The 16,508-nt window shown below is 32.0% G+C and overlaps 2 protein-coding genes across 2 annotated transcripts; both read right to left on the bottom strand.

Moving 5' to 3' along the window:
* Positions 1 to 752: 752 nt before the first annotated feature.
* On the bottom strand, positions 753 to 1,607 carry LOC119662910. The gene has a single exon (XM_038072562.1). The coding sequence runs from the start codon at positions 1,605 to 1,607 to the stop codon at positions 753 to 755; it is 855 nt and encodes a 284-aa protein (XP_037928490.1).
* Positions 1,608 to 1,695: 88 nt separating this feature from the next.
* LOC119662909 lies at positions 1,696 to 3,451 on the bottom strand. Its single transcript, XM_038072561.1, has 3 exons — positions 2,920 to 3,451; positions 2,301 to 2,784; positions 1,696 to 1,852 (listed from the first exon to the last, which is right to left on the bottom strand). The coding sequence occupies exons 1-3, from the start codon at positions 3,449 to 3,451 to the stop codon at positions 1,696 to 1,698; spliced, it is 1,173 nt and encodes a 390-aa protein (XP_037928489.1).
* Positions 3,452 to 16,508: the final 13,057 nt, after the last annotated feature.

Here is a 16,508-nt window from a genome sequence, read left to right as displayed (position 1 = left end):
AAAAAAATTTATTGATTCCTTATAAACAAGATAAGTTTCATTCAAAGCAGTGTTTATGGATTCAACTCTTTTATGAATTTCATTGTATTGTTGCTGAATTTCTTCAGATGTGCGTTTTAATATATTTACTGTTGTTTCTACTACCGATGTTTGTCTTTCAGTCATCTTTTTTAAATTATGTTGATTTTCTAGAAGATTATTCATATCTTCTTCTAAAGCTTTTCGGTCATCTTCATCCATCATTCCGAATAGGAGGTGATAAAATGAACCAACGAATGCCAACGGCGCTCTTTTTCTCCTCTCTCGTACATACCATATAAATAACTTATTACCATCGTTTATATCTGATAATTTTTTCAGCATTGTATTTAATATATTCTTACATTGGTCAGCAAAATTTAGTAATTTGGGACATATATTATTAGCTTTGCTAAGAATATCCTCTGCGTTTTTAGCCATATCAAAGTATGGTTGCATATCATAATATATTATTAGATTCCAAGATGATGTTTCTGAAGTGACTTCTCCAATCATGTCCAAATATAACGTTGTTTTATTATTTAGTTCATGTACTGACGCAACTGATGATTTTACCACTGCTTTTACTGTTGGTAAAACACATAACATTAAAAAATACAAGGTGGTCCATGCTAGCTTTTTGGTTCTTAATTTTACGTTTGATTTTATGTTTAAGTTGCAATAAGCTTCGTCTGTTTTCGCCTGGTTCTTATCATAGATTGTGTCAGAATCCATCAAGCAGCAAGTTTGTGAATTGGTCTTTTTAATTTTCCATTTTTAGTTTTAAGCTCTACTACTCTTACTTTTCCATCCTTACCTTTAAATACTTCTGTAATTTTTCCTAATGGCCATCTAGTAGGCGCGGTATTTTCGTCTTTAATAAATACTACTTGCCCCTCTGCTAAGTTCGGTTTTTCTCTAAACCATTTGTTTCGTTTTTGTAGAGACGTGACATATTCATTTTTCCATTTTTTCCAAAAATCTGTTTTAATTTTTTGTACAAGTTTCCAACGGTCTATTAAACTTATATTATTTTTGACTTCAGTTTCTGGTTCGTCTAATATTGGACGACCTATTAAGAAATGTCCAGGTGTAAGAACATCAATACTGTCTATATCGCTACTTGTATAGCAAAGTGGTCGTGAATTGAGTACTGCTTCAATTTGATTTAGAAGTGTAGTCATCTCTTCAAATGTTAGTTTTGTTTCACCTATTACGCGCTTCAAATGATATTTTACGGATTTTACAGCAGCTTCCCATATACCGCCAAAATACGGACTTGCCGGAGGAATAAAATGCCATTCAATTTTTTCTGCTGCAAGAATTGGTACCATCGATGTATTATTTTTGATCGCATTTCCAAACTCTTTATCTAATTTTTTTAATGCGCCAATAAAATTAGTGCCATTATCTGAATATAAATGTGCACTCTTCCCACGCCTTGAAAAGAACCTTTTTAATGCAGCTATAAATGCTTCTGATGATAAGTCGCTTACTGCCTCTAAATGAATTGCTTTTGTGCACATGCATACAAATACTGCGATGTAACCTTTGAATGATTTTTGGCCGCGACCTTTAGAATACCTCATGTATATGGGTCCTGCGTAATCAATACCTGTGTGTTCGAATGGGTGAGATATGTTTATTCTGTAACTAGGTATATACCCCATTATTTGTTTAGCAAAATTTTGATTGAATCGAATGCATCTTATACACTTGTGGCATATCTTTTTTATAGTTTTCCTCATCCCTAATATCCAAAATCGTCGTTTTATATGTGCTTTCATCGATGATTGCCCACCATGTAGTGTTGATTGATGTGGTTGATATATTACTAATTCTGAATATCGATCTTTAGCTAGAATCACTGGATGTATTTGATTATATGTAATGTTCGCGTTTTGTAGTCTTCCTCCTACTCTTAATATTCCATTTTTATCTATAAATGGTCGTAATTGAATAGCAAATTCATATTTATTTCCTTCCCTTGTTTAATGCTTGATATTTCTGAAGAAAAATGTGTAAGTTAGTGCTGACGAATTATTTTATTTCTTGCTTTATCTAGTTCTTCCTTTGATAAATGATTTGAATTTTTTGATTTATTTTTCAAACAGTTAATAAATCGTAAAACATATGCCACGGTTCTTTCTAGTTTTGATAATTTTGATATTTTTTCTATCAAATCGCTCAAAAAATTATTATCTGAAATTAAAGTCGTGATAACTGTTGACATTCCATTTAATTTTTCATCATTTGGCCATTCTTCCTTTGGTTTTACTAACCATGCAGGCCCATGCCACCATAGCATGTAATCTTTTAATTTGTTTGCACAGATGCCTCTAGATGCTACATCAGCTGGATTATCTTTTGATCTTATATGACGCCATTCAGTTTCTGGAATTAAATTTTTAATTTCTGTTGCACGAGTTCTTACAAACTTCTCTTTGTTTTTTGGTTCTTTTAGCCACCATAACGTGATTGCAGAATCGCTCCAACAATAAGTTTTTGGATTTGTATTTAAAATTTTAATTATTTTACTCATTAGTTTTGCTAATAAGTGAGCTCCACATAGTTCTAGCTTGGGAATAGTCTTCTTGTTTTTTATTGGTGCTACTTTGCTCTTTGCAGTCAATAGGTTTATATGTAAACCGATTTTGATGTATATTACCGCTGCATAAGCGGCTTCAGATGCATCCGAGAATCCATGTAACTCCCAATTATCTGAACTCGAGACTCCCATCCATCTTGGAATTCGAATTTGCTCCACTGTTTGCATATTTTTATTATATTCTTTGAATTCATTATGAATTTGCTCATTTAAGTTTTCATCCCAATCATATTTTAATTGCCAAAGTTTTTGAATAAATAATTTTGCGATAATTGTTATTGGTGTTAACCAACCTAATGGGTCAAACATTTTTGCGTATATTGACAATACCATTCTTTTAGTTATTTTCTCATTTGATAATATATTTATTGTGAATTGGAATTCATCCTTTTTTGGATTCCATTTCAATCCTAGTGTTTTTATTGAATTATCTTCCTCTATGCACAGTATTTTATTTTCGGCATCAATGGGAAGATTTTTCAAGATTGATTGATTATTGGACATCCATTTCCGCAATTTAAATCCAGCGCTGCTTAAACATTTGAAAATTGTATTGATTTTATTTCTACAATCTAATTTTGTATCAGCGCCAGTCAATAAGTCATCCATATAAAAATCATCTTTAATTGTATTTTTAACAAGAATGTCTCCATTATAGTCTTCAGCAATTTGTTGTAATGTGCGAACTGCTAAAAATGGGGCCGAAGCAGTTCCATAAGTAACTGTGGTTAATTTAAATTCCGCAATTCTGTCTGTTGGATTTTCTCTCCAAAGTATACGTTGATAATCTTGATGCTCTTCTGCAATTTTTATTTGTCTATACATTTTTTCCACATCTGCTGTCACCACGAATTTCCATAACCTCCATTTTATTATTATGTCAAATATGTCTTTTTATAATCGCGGTCCGGTCATCATGATATTATTAAGACTATTTCCATTTGTTATTTTAGCGGACGCATCAAAAACTGCACGTAGTTTCGTTGTTGAACTTGCTTCTCTGATTACAGCCTGATGAGGCATATAGTACAACCCTTCATTTTCATTTTCTGCTTTGACCATATGACCTTAACGTTCGTATTCTCGCATAAACTCTATGTATTCTGACTTAATTTCTTTCTTCATTTTCTTCTCTAGGTTGATTAGTCTTGCTACTGCTTGTTTTCTAGAATTCCCTAAAGACAATTCTTCTTTAAATGGGATTTGCACCATGAATCTACCGTCTGTATCTCTTGTTGTAGTTGTTTTATATAGTTCTTGACATTTTTCATCTTCTTGTAAGTTTGTGTTGTTTTCATCGTCTATTTCCCAAAATCGCTCTAAATTTAAATCTGATATTGCTTGATTTTTTATTGTATTTGTTGGTAATTGACCAGATATTATCCACCCAAATATAGTTTCTTGTCCGACTACATCGTTATATTTTTTAATACCTTCTTTTATTATTTTTGGATAAAGATCGCTTCCTATTATTAAATCAATACGATCGCTTTTATTAAATTCAGGATATGCCAACTTATAAGTATCCCAAACAGCGTCTTCAACTTCTATTGGTTCTTCTGGCAATAATTTTATTAGATGGGATATCACCAAAAATTCTCCTTTAACTTTATTTTTATTATTGAATCTCGATGATATTTCCATAAATACTTTTGAATTCGATGTAGCCATGTTTACATTAGATAGTCCTGATAGTTTGGTTTTATATCTAATTTTCTTTAACAATAATGAATGAGCTATTTTTTCTGATACCATAGATACTTGTGAGCCTTGATCAATCAAAGCTCTCAATTCATGATTATCTCCATTTGAAGATTTCGTGCTGATTAATACAGTTGGGAGTAGAGTTATTTTCTTCTTGTCTTTTTTTTTTATTGTGGAGCAGGTTTTCTCGTCTTTATTAATTTTCGTGTTGACTCTAACATTTTTTTGATTGTAATCCATGTGTAAAAGAGAATTATGAGCTTTATTACATTTTTTGCATCTGAACATAGAGTAGCATTTACTGCGATTATTATGACTTAAACATGTTTCACATAGTTGTTTATTACGTACTAACGTTGTTCGCTGACTAACTGACATGTTCAAGAATTTGCTGCAATTATACATTCGATGTCCTATTTGATTACAACATTGGCATCGAATGGAAGTGTTTTGAGTTTTTGAAACGTATGTTGGAATAATTGAATCTATTCTTGTGGCTTTCAACCTATTTTGAGCTTCAAGAGTTTGGAATTGTTGTTCTAAAAATTCAAATACATCTTTTAACATCTGTATCTGCCTTGGTTTTTTGACGTGCTGTTCGTATAATTGTACACCTTCTTTATCTAATTTTCTCAAAATAATGTGCGCAAATAATTTGTCACAATTAGATTTAATATCATTATCTGAGTTAAATTCAATCATCTGAATGCATTGTTTAGCTGTATCATGTGAAGTTTTTAAGCTTGTAACTGATGATGAGTTAATTGTTTTCATATCAAGTAACTTATCGAACTGTTGTGAGAAATTCAACCGTTTGTTCTCATATCTTGTTTTCAGTGTATACCAAGCAGTATCGTAATTTGCTGATGACCCATTTAATAAGTGGCTTATTGCCATACGTGCTTCTCCTTTTACATGGGATCTTAAGTAGTCTAATTTCATTGAAGATGATAACATATGATTATAGTGTACTTAATCTGTGAATAGATCTACAAAATTTTGCCATTCTTCAAATTTACCGTAGAAATCAGGTAATCTTGTAGGAGGTGTTTCAATTTGTCTTTGCACAGTGGGTTGAATTATTTGCTTATTGGATTCATCAGTAGCTTTAATATTTAATATTATTTCAATTTCGCTTTTAAGTGTTTTTAGTTTATATATTTTTTGTAAATGAATAGTTTGCTCGTCATTTAATTTTTCTAATATAAGTTGTAGATCTTCGTAGTATTTTTCTATTATTTGTATTAATAAATTTCGTGCATAAGTATCAGGAGTATTATGTAACATACGATGAACCGTTCCTTCTAATTTTTTGATTAAATGTACCGGCATCTCCCAATTTTCGCCAGTTTTTTTTTATTATAATTTCTGATTTGTTTGTTACTAATATTTCTTCTGCATCTTCTGATTTGTCTTTCTTTTTGGTCTCTGTTACTAATATTTCTTCTACATCTTCTGATTTGTGTTCTTCACTTTCCATATTTAATAAATTTTTTACTCCAATATATTTTTCTCTCGTTTCGTTATATAATGCGTCATTAAAATATGGTATATCTTCTATTCCCAACTTATTTAATTTCTAATCGTTCTCAGAAAAATTTTTCCAATCTTCTTCTAATACTTCTAAAGATTCAGTTTTACGATTCCTAGTTTTTATTTCTTTAGCTTGTTGTATGAACTTTTCTAACTTTTCTATTAGCTTATATTGAGCTGTTAGTAAGTCTGTTTGAATTGCTGTTATTAGTCTCATTTCAAAAATAAATATTATAATTTTTAGAAATATTTTTTATTTGTCTTTATTATTTTTAAGTTTTTTTTATTTTTTCTTGAATTAATAACCTGTCTTCTTTATTTGTTTGAAGATGTAATTGCTGATACAGAAGTGCGAACTTTTTTCTCCTTTGGAATTCCTTCCCTGCCCGTTTTCTTTTCTTCTTAGCTGGAGGTTTTGGACTTGGTAGTCTTATTGGTTTTTGCCTCTTTCTATACTCCTCTATGGTAAGCCGTTTCGGACCTTGGTTTTTAATTACACTTGGCGTGTATTTTGGATAGAAATGATGGCGTGCTGGATTTGGATCATATTCTTCGATCTTTCTCAATTTTTCTTCTTGGTTCATCTAAAACATGAGAAAAATGTATATAAATTTCCTATTTATCCGACAAAAGGACGAAACGTCCTAATTTCTGGCCTGGAAGATTTTCCTAAATACCTTTTTTTTCTAAAGGCTGTTAGGTTCAGCCAATGTTATTGGGCGTTCTTTTCGAACAGCCAAGGCGTTATATCTTTAAAATCTTAGCTATTTAGCTAAAATAATAAATCCTTTTTTATTATAATCTTCCTTAATGAAAGTTATAACAAAAAAATTGTTTAGTCTTAATTGACCTTTTTGTTTTAGGCTCTTAAAAGGCCCTAAATTTATTTTATTATTTGTTCTTATTGAACTTGTAATTTAGATTTTGTAAGGCTCTAAATTTATTTTATTATTTGTTCTTATTGAACTTGTAATTTAGAGTTTGTAAGGCTCTAAATTTATTTTATTATTTGTTCTTATTGAACTTGTAATTTAGAGTTTGTAAGGCTCTAAATTTATTTTATTATTAGTTAAGTGTCTTACCGCTGGTGGTGGAACACTTTAACTAATTTAATATATTTTTCTTTCTTTTTAGGAAAGGTTTAATATTTTCTTACAAGTGTCTTACCGCTGGTGGGGGATCACTTGAAGAATTTTATTGTATATTTAGCCAATTTCCTTGACTTCGAAGGACCAAAATGTCAAATAAAAGGCTTGAGTATTCGTTTGATACTGATTTATTTCTTAAAATACTACGGTTTATATACACAATTTTTGTCTTAGAAATTAAGGGTGAAATAATCTTACTCAGCATGTGTTCAATGTTATCATTAACAATATTGCATTTGTTTTTAGTGGACTGTATTTTCTGGTTCTTACAATTTACATTAGTGATAAAAAAAGATTTTAGTGCTACACATGCTCATATGCTATTTTGGTATTATTTGTTTAGAATTAATTAAATCTATCTATATTTATCTTTACAATCCCATGCAGAGACGCCTTGATGGCATTTGTTACAATAATGATAAATATAAATTTGGTATTTAAGTTTTATGTAAGCAATGTGGAGAACCTATTATTTACTTAGGTTCAATTATCAATATGATTACAGTTGTTGGATTGCTTATTTTTACTTTTGTTGTTCTGGAAAAGTATTTTATTTCTCTTTATTCAAATAACAGATAAAGCATGTTCATTTATGAACAACCGCAGGCAAAGGCCCAGCGAGTAAACAATATAAAGGAGAAGCAAGTTAATAATACAAATGAGAACCATTTTTTAGGTCCAATATCAGACCCCCTTTCATTTACAGATTGGACAAAGAAATAGACAGAAACCTCCAAATATTAATATATACAGATGCCACAGCTTGTTATATTAAAGCTGGCATCTATAAAAATAAACAAAAATTAAGTATTAAAAAAAGAGTTAAAACCATTAATGGCTATACAATAATAAGCCATTATCATCTTGTTCACCTTTTTGGGTATGAACAATTATTTTAATTGTCTTTCAAATATTATTTGTCTTTCAAATAATAATAAAATTAGAATAAATAATAGAAATAGAATTATTCATAAGGATAATATAAAAAATAAATTTATATAAAATAAATCCTTCTCAATTTCAGCATGTTTATATACATCAAATTAATTGCACTGATAATATCAGTAAATGGAGAAACAATAGACTACACTAGGGATAATTACATTTTAATAAAAAATAATGACGGCTTGACATATCAAAATTATAGTGACATTCTACACGTTACTAACTTAGCCTATTATAGAGACATTCTAAGTGATGAAAAGCAATTTTTCGAAATTGAAAAGAAAAAACATTCTTACAACCAAGCAGAATTCCTTGATATAGAAATGGAAATAGAAATAGTAGAAACCCTACTTAGACAACTCGAGAATAAAAGATTCAAAAGAGGAATAAATGAATTAGGTACCGTCTGGAAATGGATAACGGAAACCCCCGACCATGACGACTTTGTACAAATAATAAGTAAAATAAATGACCTAATCATAAACAATAATAAACAATATTCTACGAATTCAGACTTGTTCAAAACAATTCGAAGGTTGACCCAAACGGTGGACACATTAACAGGACACGTATATCAAAAAATAGTGCGAAGGCACAGACTAAAAGTCATAATAACTGAACTACAGAATACTATTCAGACAATAGCTTTAGCAAAAGCAAACATTTCATATTCATCCGTGTTACACCTTGAAGAAATTAAAAATATACTTCAACCTGAATATAAACAAATTTCTATAATCGATCTGCTGGACGTCTCTACTTTCAAAATTGTACAAAAAAATTCTTTAATAATATTATATATCAAATATCCTCTGATAACTGATAGATGTATTCTTTACGAAACAAGGCCTATATTCCAGTTTGATGGAAAATTAATTATCCCAAATGAAATAATTAAATGTCAAAGTATCTATTATAATATTCACAATTGTAAAGTAGAATTAAAAAATATAAATTTTAAAATCAATAATGAAAACAATTGTCTTTCTAATATTTTAAATAGAAGACAAACAAACTGTAAAAAATCTAAAGGAAAAATTTAAAAAGTTGATATAATAAAAGAGGGAGCAATACTTCTTACCGGAAATCATTCTGTTAATAATAATAATATTTCCGGAACATATTTAATAACTTTTAATGAAACAATAAACATAGATAATGTAATCTATGAAAACATAGAAAACAAAATAAATTTGTACATTTTGAACCACTATTTTAACAATTTTAATGTCACTGAATACATTGATTCAAGTGAACAAGAAATTAAATTAAATAACAGTAGATCTCTGTTATTTAAATATATTGAAAAATGATTATAACGAAAGTCCTATCTCTTTAACTACATTATTAATTATAATAATATTGCTTATTATATATATTAGCTATAAATGCTATAAACATTTTAAAATCGAACCGAGGACGACAACAAGGGATAAGGATCAAGACATTGTCTTCAATGCCTTAGATCAACAAATTTCTAAATTCATGAATCGGGACGATTCATCTTAGGCAGGAGGGAGTTAACATCCTGCATCACTATAACGGCACTTTGCCTTTCTACACAATTTTCGTATCTTAAGTATGCGCATCAAAGTATTGCGCATTAAGATATCTCACAATGCCTACGCGCGTTTGTATATTCAATTTCAGTCAGGCTTACTGCCTGCACTTCTTATGGCAACAATGTTGCGAAAGAAAACAAATTTGTTTTCTTTCAAGACGTAACTATGTTGCACAAAACATATCAAGTATCATTTGAAATACTTGATCAATGAGATGTCCAAATACCATTGGATATGAATCTCGCCAACTGCCTACTGACGCCAAAGGTAAAGACGCTTACGAGGCGTTTTAGAAAATAGAAGCTCCAATCCTATAGGATGGAGATAAGAAGCTTCTAGAACATTCTAAGGAATTTTAGAAGCTATAATTTGATTCGTCAAATCCAATTCAAAAACTCTCATGAACGACTTCAGACATCAAAGCAGAAACTTTAAAGAGCAGTCATTAGGAAAAGTTGGAATAGACAAGTCGCGTTCAAATTTAAAACATACGGAGTCGTTAGTAGAATACGAAAAGCTATAGACCTCTTTCTAAGTTGTCGAAATATAATAAAGTTGTTAAATAATAAATATAAATAAATTATATCGTGTTTAAATACAAAAGTAAGAACTAGTAATTTAATTTTTATTCATATATATAAATAAATTATATATTTTTTTAAATACAAAACTAAGAACGCGTATTTTAATTTGCATACATAGCTTCTAGTTCATGCTTAAGAAGGATGCCAAAGACGAAGTAAAGTTTTTTGGTACGAAGTAAAGCTTTTTTTCTATGCCAGGGCAAGTGAAGAATTTTTGTTTTTGAATGTGGTACTTGTACTATGTTTTTTGATAAATTAATCTTAACATAACTTAATTAACTTGACTTATTAGAATATACTACATGCCAGCCCCTTTTTTTATGACGTTTGTTTTTTTTTTTCAAAAATGATAATAAACATCATATATTATTTTATCTTGATTTAATTATATTATTGTTATGTACTTCTAATGTCTTATTCTATTTTTATAATGCTATTTGGTCCTTTTCTTTCTATTAATGTACTTGGACCTGTTAGAGCAGTTAAAGTCAAATTGTTAATATTGTAGGATTCTGTAGAATTATTATAATTGATGTGTTATATGATTTATATATTATATTTTATTATATTTTAATCTATTGTAAATCATATATTGTATAATTAAATTATTATAATTAATATATTATATAATTCATATATAATATTTTATATGGTTAATATATGGTTAATTAATTTATCTAACTAACCCTGTATAAGATGTAATCAAACCAACGGTTCTAATTCTTGTTTTTATTGCCTTTTGTTTTTTGCGCTCGAGATGAGCAATTTTTTGTTATATTTTTTGGCTGCAAGTAAACTCCGCTGGTTTGATTCTGTCTCTTGATTTTCGATCGCGAACGTGTCAACACACGGGTATACACAAAAAAGTGATTAAACAATCAATAACCGAAATTGTATAAACTCAATTGTATAAATTAAATAAAATCAAATAAAGATCACAAAACTCAATTATAAAACGCTTATAATTTACATTGGCGATCGTGATAGGACTTTTTGCAAGTTGAATAGTGGTTATTAAACTCTAATTTATTAAAAAATCTAAATATTACCCACGTGTTGTAATAATTTTTTTTTTTGATTAGTTTTGTAATCATTAGTGTACGCGTGTGTACATTTCTTCCAGATAGCTATTCTGTGTACTGTCGAACGTATATACTATTGTGCAATTGGTGGTTCTCGGTTTAGGTCCGCTATCCTCAAAACAGAACCTCGTGTCCGCATCAAGATCGCGCTCGACAGTTAAAATCACAACAACAGGATATCTTTACTTGTTGATTGTACATACTTTCGCTTTTATTGTTTTTGGTTAATTTGTAACCATTAATGTGCGCGTGTGAATATTTCTTCTAACCAGTTATATAGCTAACGTGTGCTAACTATAATAATATCGTATATCTATACATATATACTACATACCATCGTACGTGTGTACTATTGTTCATTCTATGGTTCTCGGCTTAGGTTCCGCTAAGCGCCAAATAGAACCTCGTGTCCGTATCAAGGTCGCGTTCAACAATTACAACAACAACAACAAGATAACCTTACTTGTTGATTACTGGTTATTATTTGCTTCCAATCAGTTAGTGTGCGGGTTCGTCAACGTCGCGTCTGACAACAACCACTGTAATAGCAGTTCAATTTCGGAAAGTTCGCTGCTGCTATTGTGACTTTTCGACTTCGTCAAATCCTTTGCTGTTCTCGGGTATCTACAACTGTTTCAATGGCAACGGCAGAGCCAACCATTACGGCAGAACTGTCAGAACTAAAACAACAGCGAGCCTCGACGAAAGCGAGCATTTCAAGGATCAAGGCGTTCGTCAAAGGAAAGAGCAATTCGCTTTCACAACCAGAACTGAAATGTCGACTAGGTACTTTAGAATCACATTTTAAACAAATCCTAGCTTTTCATGCTTTGATCGAGAAATTAGATGCAACTGACACAGCTAGAGATGAATTAGAAGACCTGTACGTTTCCAAAATATTAATCATGTCTCAACTGCAAGAAGAGGCCCACAATGTGTCAGTGCTAGATGTAACAGCAATGATGCCCACCTCAAGTAAAAAATTACCACTGTTAAAATTACCTACATTCAGTGGTAAGTACTCGGATTATAACAATTTTATTAATTCGTTTCTCCAAATTACAGATCGCGAAATATACCTTACAAATATTGAAAAATTTAACCACTTACTGAACTGCCTTACGGGTCAAGCTCTAGAGACAGTATAGGCATTTCCTATTTCGAATGAAAACTATCCAAAGGCTCTGGATAGGATTAAATCGCGCTATGACAATAATAGCCTAATCTTCGCCGAAAATATCGCGACACTATTTGATCTACCAGCAGTATCGGGTCAGTCAAGCCAACAACTCCGTAGTCTGGTAAACAATGCATCCGCTTTGTATGGTTCACTCTGTTCGCTAGGTACAGAGAAACAAATATATGAGGCTCTACTTATCTCGCTAGTCATGCAAAAAACGGACGCAATTACACGTAGGAAATGGAATGAATCGCTTAACTTCGACACATTACCCAGTTGGGAGAATTGCTCAAAATTGTTGGATAGGCATTGCCAGTTTCTCGAATCACTCGACAGTGGAAACGGCAATCAGTCATCACCACAACGTAAACCTAATAATCTTAACTCCAAGACTAACAGACGCTCAAAACAATACGAATTTGTTGCATCTACATCCAACATTTCTTGCTCATTTTGTTCTAGCAATGAACATCTAATACAGAAATGTCATCGTTTTAAGGCACTGGAGGTGGTTCAAAGATTTGAAAAGGTGAAGGGCCTAAACTCTGCATAAACTGCTTATCGCCACGCCATCATGTGGTTAATTGCACATCAACGTTTAAATGTAAGGTTTGCGCAAAGCCACATCACACTCTCTTACATCATTCGCAATTGCCAACAAATATTAAGAGCGCGGGATCATCACGATGCACAGAACACGCTGCTATGCCCAACGATAACGTTGCCACCCATTCCCATCTTAATTGTGACCGAAAAGTTTTCGGAGGTTCTCATTTAAAATTCGCGCGCTGTATATTTTTCGATATTTTAAGTTTATGTAGTTTGGCAGCACTGTCCTTATTACTATGCCAAAAATGAGCGGCGATCTGTCGACAGTTCGTTTACGGCAGCTGTTGAAACCAGTTCACCTCAGTAGTGCGTTGCGAAAAAAACAATGGAAAAAAATATTGAACAAAGAGTTTGCATCAAATTTTGTTTTTCGAACGAAATTTCGTGTGCAGAATCGTTGCGAATGCTACAAAAGGCTTATGGGGAATCAGTTTTATCGAAAACTCAAGTTTATGAGTGGTACAAAGCCTTTCAGGACTGTCGTACGACCGTCGAAGACATGCCGCGTTCTGGACGACCTTCGACCTCTACCACCGACGAAAACATTGAAAAGGCAAAGGAAATCGTGTTCAAAAATCCTCATGTGAGTGTTAGAGAGATAGCACGAGAGCTAGGCATCGGTCGTGAGATGGCTCGTTTGATTTTGGTGGACAATTTGTGTATGCGACGTGTCAACGCCCGGCTTGTTCCGATTCACCTCAATTTGTTCAACATTATCAACGATTTTAAGGCCAAACATTCAATAAATACCATCGAACAGCCACCGTATTCACCTGATCTTGCACCGTGTGACTTTTTCCTGTTTCCCAACCTCAAATTACCACTCAGAGGAACGCGTTTTGAATCCATAGAAGACGTAAAACAGAATTCGCAGAGGGAACTCAAAGCCATACCGGAAAGCGCCCTATAAAAAATGTTTTGATGATTGGAAGAAACGTTGCATTTGGTGTATCGCCTTCTAATGGAGCATATTTTGAAGGAGATAAATAAATATTGATGAAGATTAAGAATTTTGCGTTTTATTTAAAATTTCCGGAAGCTTTTCGGTCACAATGTATGTCATCGGCCGAGCAAATAATTCTAGCCACTGCATTGGTTTTAGTGAAGGACTCATCGGGAAGTTGTCAAGTGGGTAGAGCCTTACTTGATTTGTGCTCTCAGGTCAACTTCATAACGGAGGAGTTTTCAAAGAAGCTTAGTTTATCAAAACATAAACATCGACTGCATGTTTCCAGTATTGGTAGTTCGTTGACCAATATAAAGTATCAGACGCTCACATCAATCAAATCTCGTCATTCAAATCTTGAACTTGCTTTAAACTTTGGTATTACGAATTACATCGCATATCAACCAAGTTCTGAAATCGATATATCGTCGTGGAAGATTCCACCAAATACACCTCTCGCCGATGAGCAATTCTTTATCCAAGCGCGTTGATCTTTTGCTTGGAACTGAAAGTTTCTTTGACATTTTGTCTGTCGGTCAAATCAAACTAGGTGAAAATCTTCCAGTACTTCAAAAAACACTATTAGGATGGATCGTATCTGGCAAGTACAAGGGTCAGCCATTTGCATCACCAGCAGCAAAATGCCTATTATCAGTTGAAGATACAGTTTCCGATCAATTAGAAATGATGTGGAAGATAGAGGAAGTACAACCGGCTTCAAAGTCATGGTCACCAGCACATGTTGCGTGTGAGTCATTATATCGTGAAACGGTCCACCAAAATGCGATGGGAAGAATTGTCGTTCGGTTACCATTCAAAGATTCGCCAGATTGTCTTGGTTTGACACACAATATCGCCTTACGCCGTTTTTGTTCTGTAGAACGGCGATTGTGATCTAATCGTGCACTGAAGCAAGACTGTCAAGAATTCATGAAACAATATCGAGAGCTCGGACACATGACGCGTGTTGAGACTCCAAAAACCAACGAACCACATTATTATATCCCTCATCATTGTGTTTTAAAACCGTCGAGCACTTCGACCAAGCTGAGGGTGGTTTTTGATGCGTCATGTCCAACAACATCGCAACGTTCATTAAATGATATTCTACTGGTTATTCTACCGGAGTTATACTTGTTGCTACTTCAATTTCGTTTGCACCGTTATGCTTTGACGGCTGACATTTGTAAGGGCTAAATTTACATAAGCAAATTTTGCCCTACATACATACACACATCCACACAGCGTTTAGTCCAAATTAATTGTTGAATTATTGTACTTGAAGAAATAGAAATCTCTGAAATAAATGAATAAAAATTAAATTAATGAATTTTGTTTTGAAATCTAATACATATCTTGTTTAAATTGGCCTTTGCACGAAAAATTTTAACAATAGCTGCTCACATGGCGCACTACGGCAAAACGTGGAACTAGGGAAAGAGAAATACAAATATGAACAAAAAAATATTCAGTTTAAATAGAAATACACACCTGCTGATGTATCACAACAACTTTTAGTCCAAATTATTAAAAATTTATTGAACTATTAATTTATTATTAAAAATTATGAACAAATTAATTTTAATAAAAACAAGAAACACCGCACGAAGAGTTACGAGAATTATCAAATCAAAACATAACAAGCAAATATCAAAAACGTCAAAATAGAAATTCGCCGCAAAGAGATAGACGAGATCTATTGAGCGCACAACTTGAAAAACAGTACGAAAGTAAGACATACAAACGGGAAAGTAAACAAAAACTTCACAAAACAGCAGAAAACAATTGTATGTGCGCTACACAAAAAGCTCGTCTGATCTGTATAAAAGACGACGCATTTTTGGTAAGGGTAGTGCGTCTTGTATGATCACTCGGTGGCATTGTATGTCAACACATAAAATAAATAAATATTAAAAATTGTCTGACACAGTGGCGGTTTTAAGCCTAGTGTATAATCTATTTAAAATATATATATAATTGTTTAGTGCATGGGCGGTTTTAAGTCCAGGCGCGGAGACACTTTATATATATATTCAATATAACAAGACATATCTATATTCAATAACCCCGTTTCGTCCAGTAGGTAGTCATCGAGCAGGATAATCACCGAAATCATACTAAGGTACAACCACGAAACCGGATCAGCCACCACTGAGAACTCTACAGGGACAGCTTACAAATACAGCTGGTCACAAGGAAACATCTCAAGACATATCTGATTAAATTTAACCAACCTCTTTGAAATACGACTAAGGAAATACATTCAAAAGTTACATGCGTTTAAAATCTCAAGTTATTGAAATACGATTGAAGGAATAATAATCTACATAAAGCTATCTTATATAACTCGTTGAAAATTGTACAAATCGTTAATCTCAAGGTTTTATCTAGCTATGTTTAATTGAAGAAATAATAATCTATATAAAGCTATCTTATATAAATGGTTGAAAATTGTACAAATAGTTAATCTCCAGGTTTATCTTGTTACGTTTAATTGAATTCTTTTCTTTATTACATATTATTTTAATGAATTATTAATATTTTAAATAAATCAGTATTTAAAAAATTAAACGCATTACTTTTATTTTG

Source organism: Teleopsis dalmanni, unplaced genomic scaffold (assembly GCF_002237135.1).
Source record: "Teleopsis dalmanni isolate 2A unplaced genomic scaffold, ASM223713v2 unscaffolded_contig_0006, whole genome shotgun sequence".
NCBI classification, from domain to species: domain Eukaryota; kingdom Metazoa; phylum Arthropoda; class Insecta; order Diptera; family Diopsidae; genus Teleopsis; species Teleopsis dalmanni.
The sequence above is the reverse complement of the archived record's forward strand: the minus strand, read 5'-3'. Positions and strand labels throughout refer to the sequence as shown.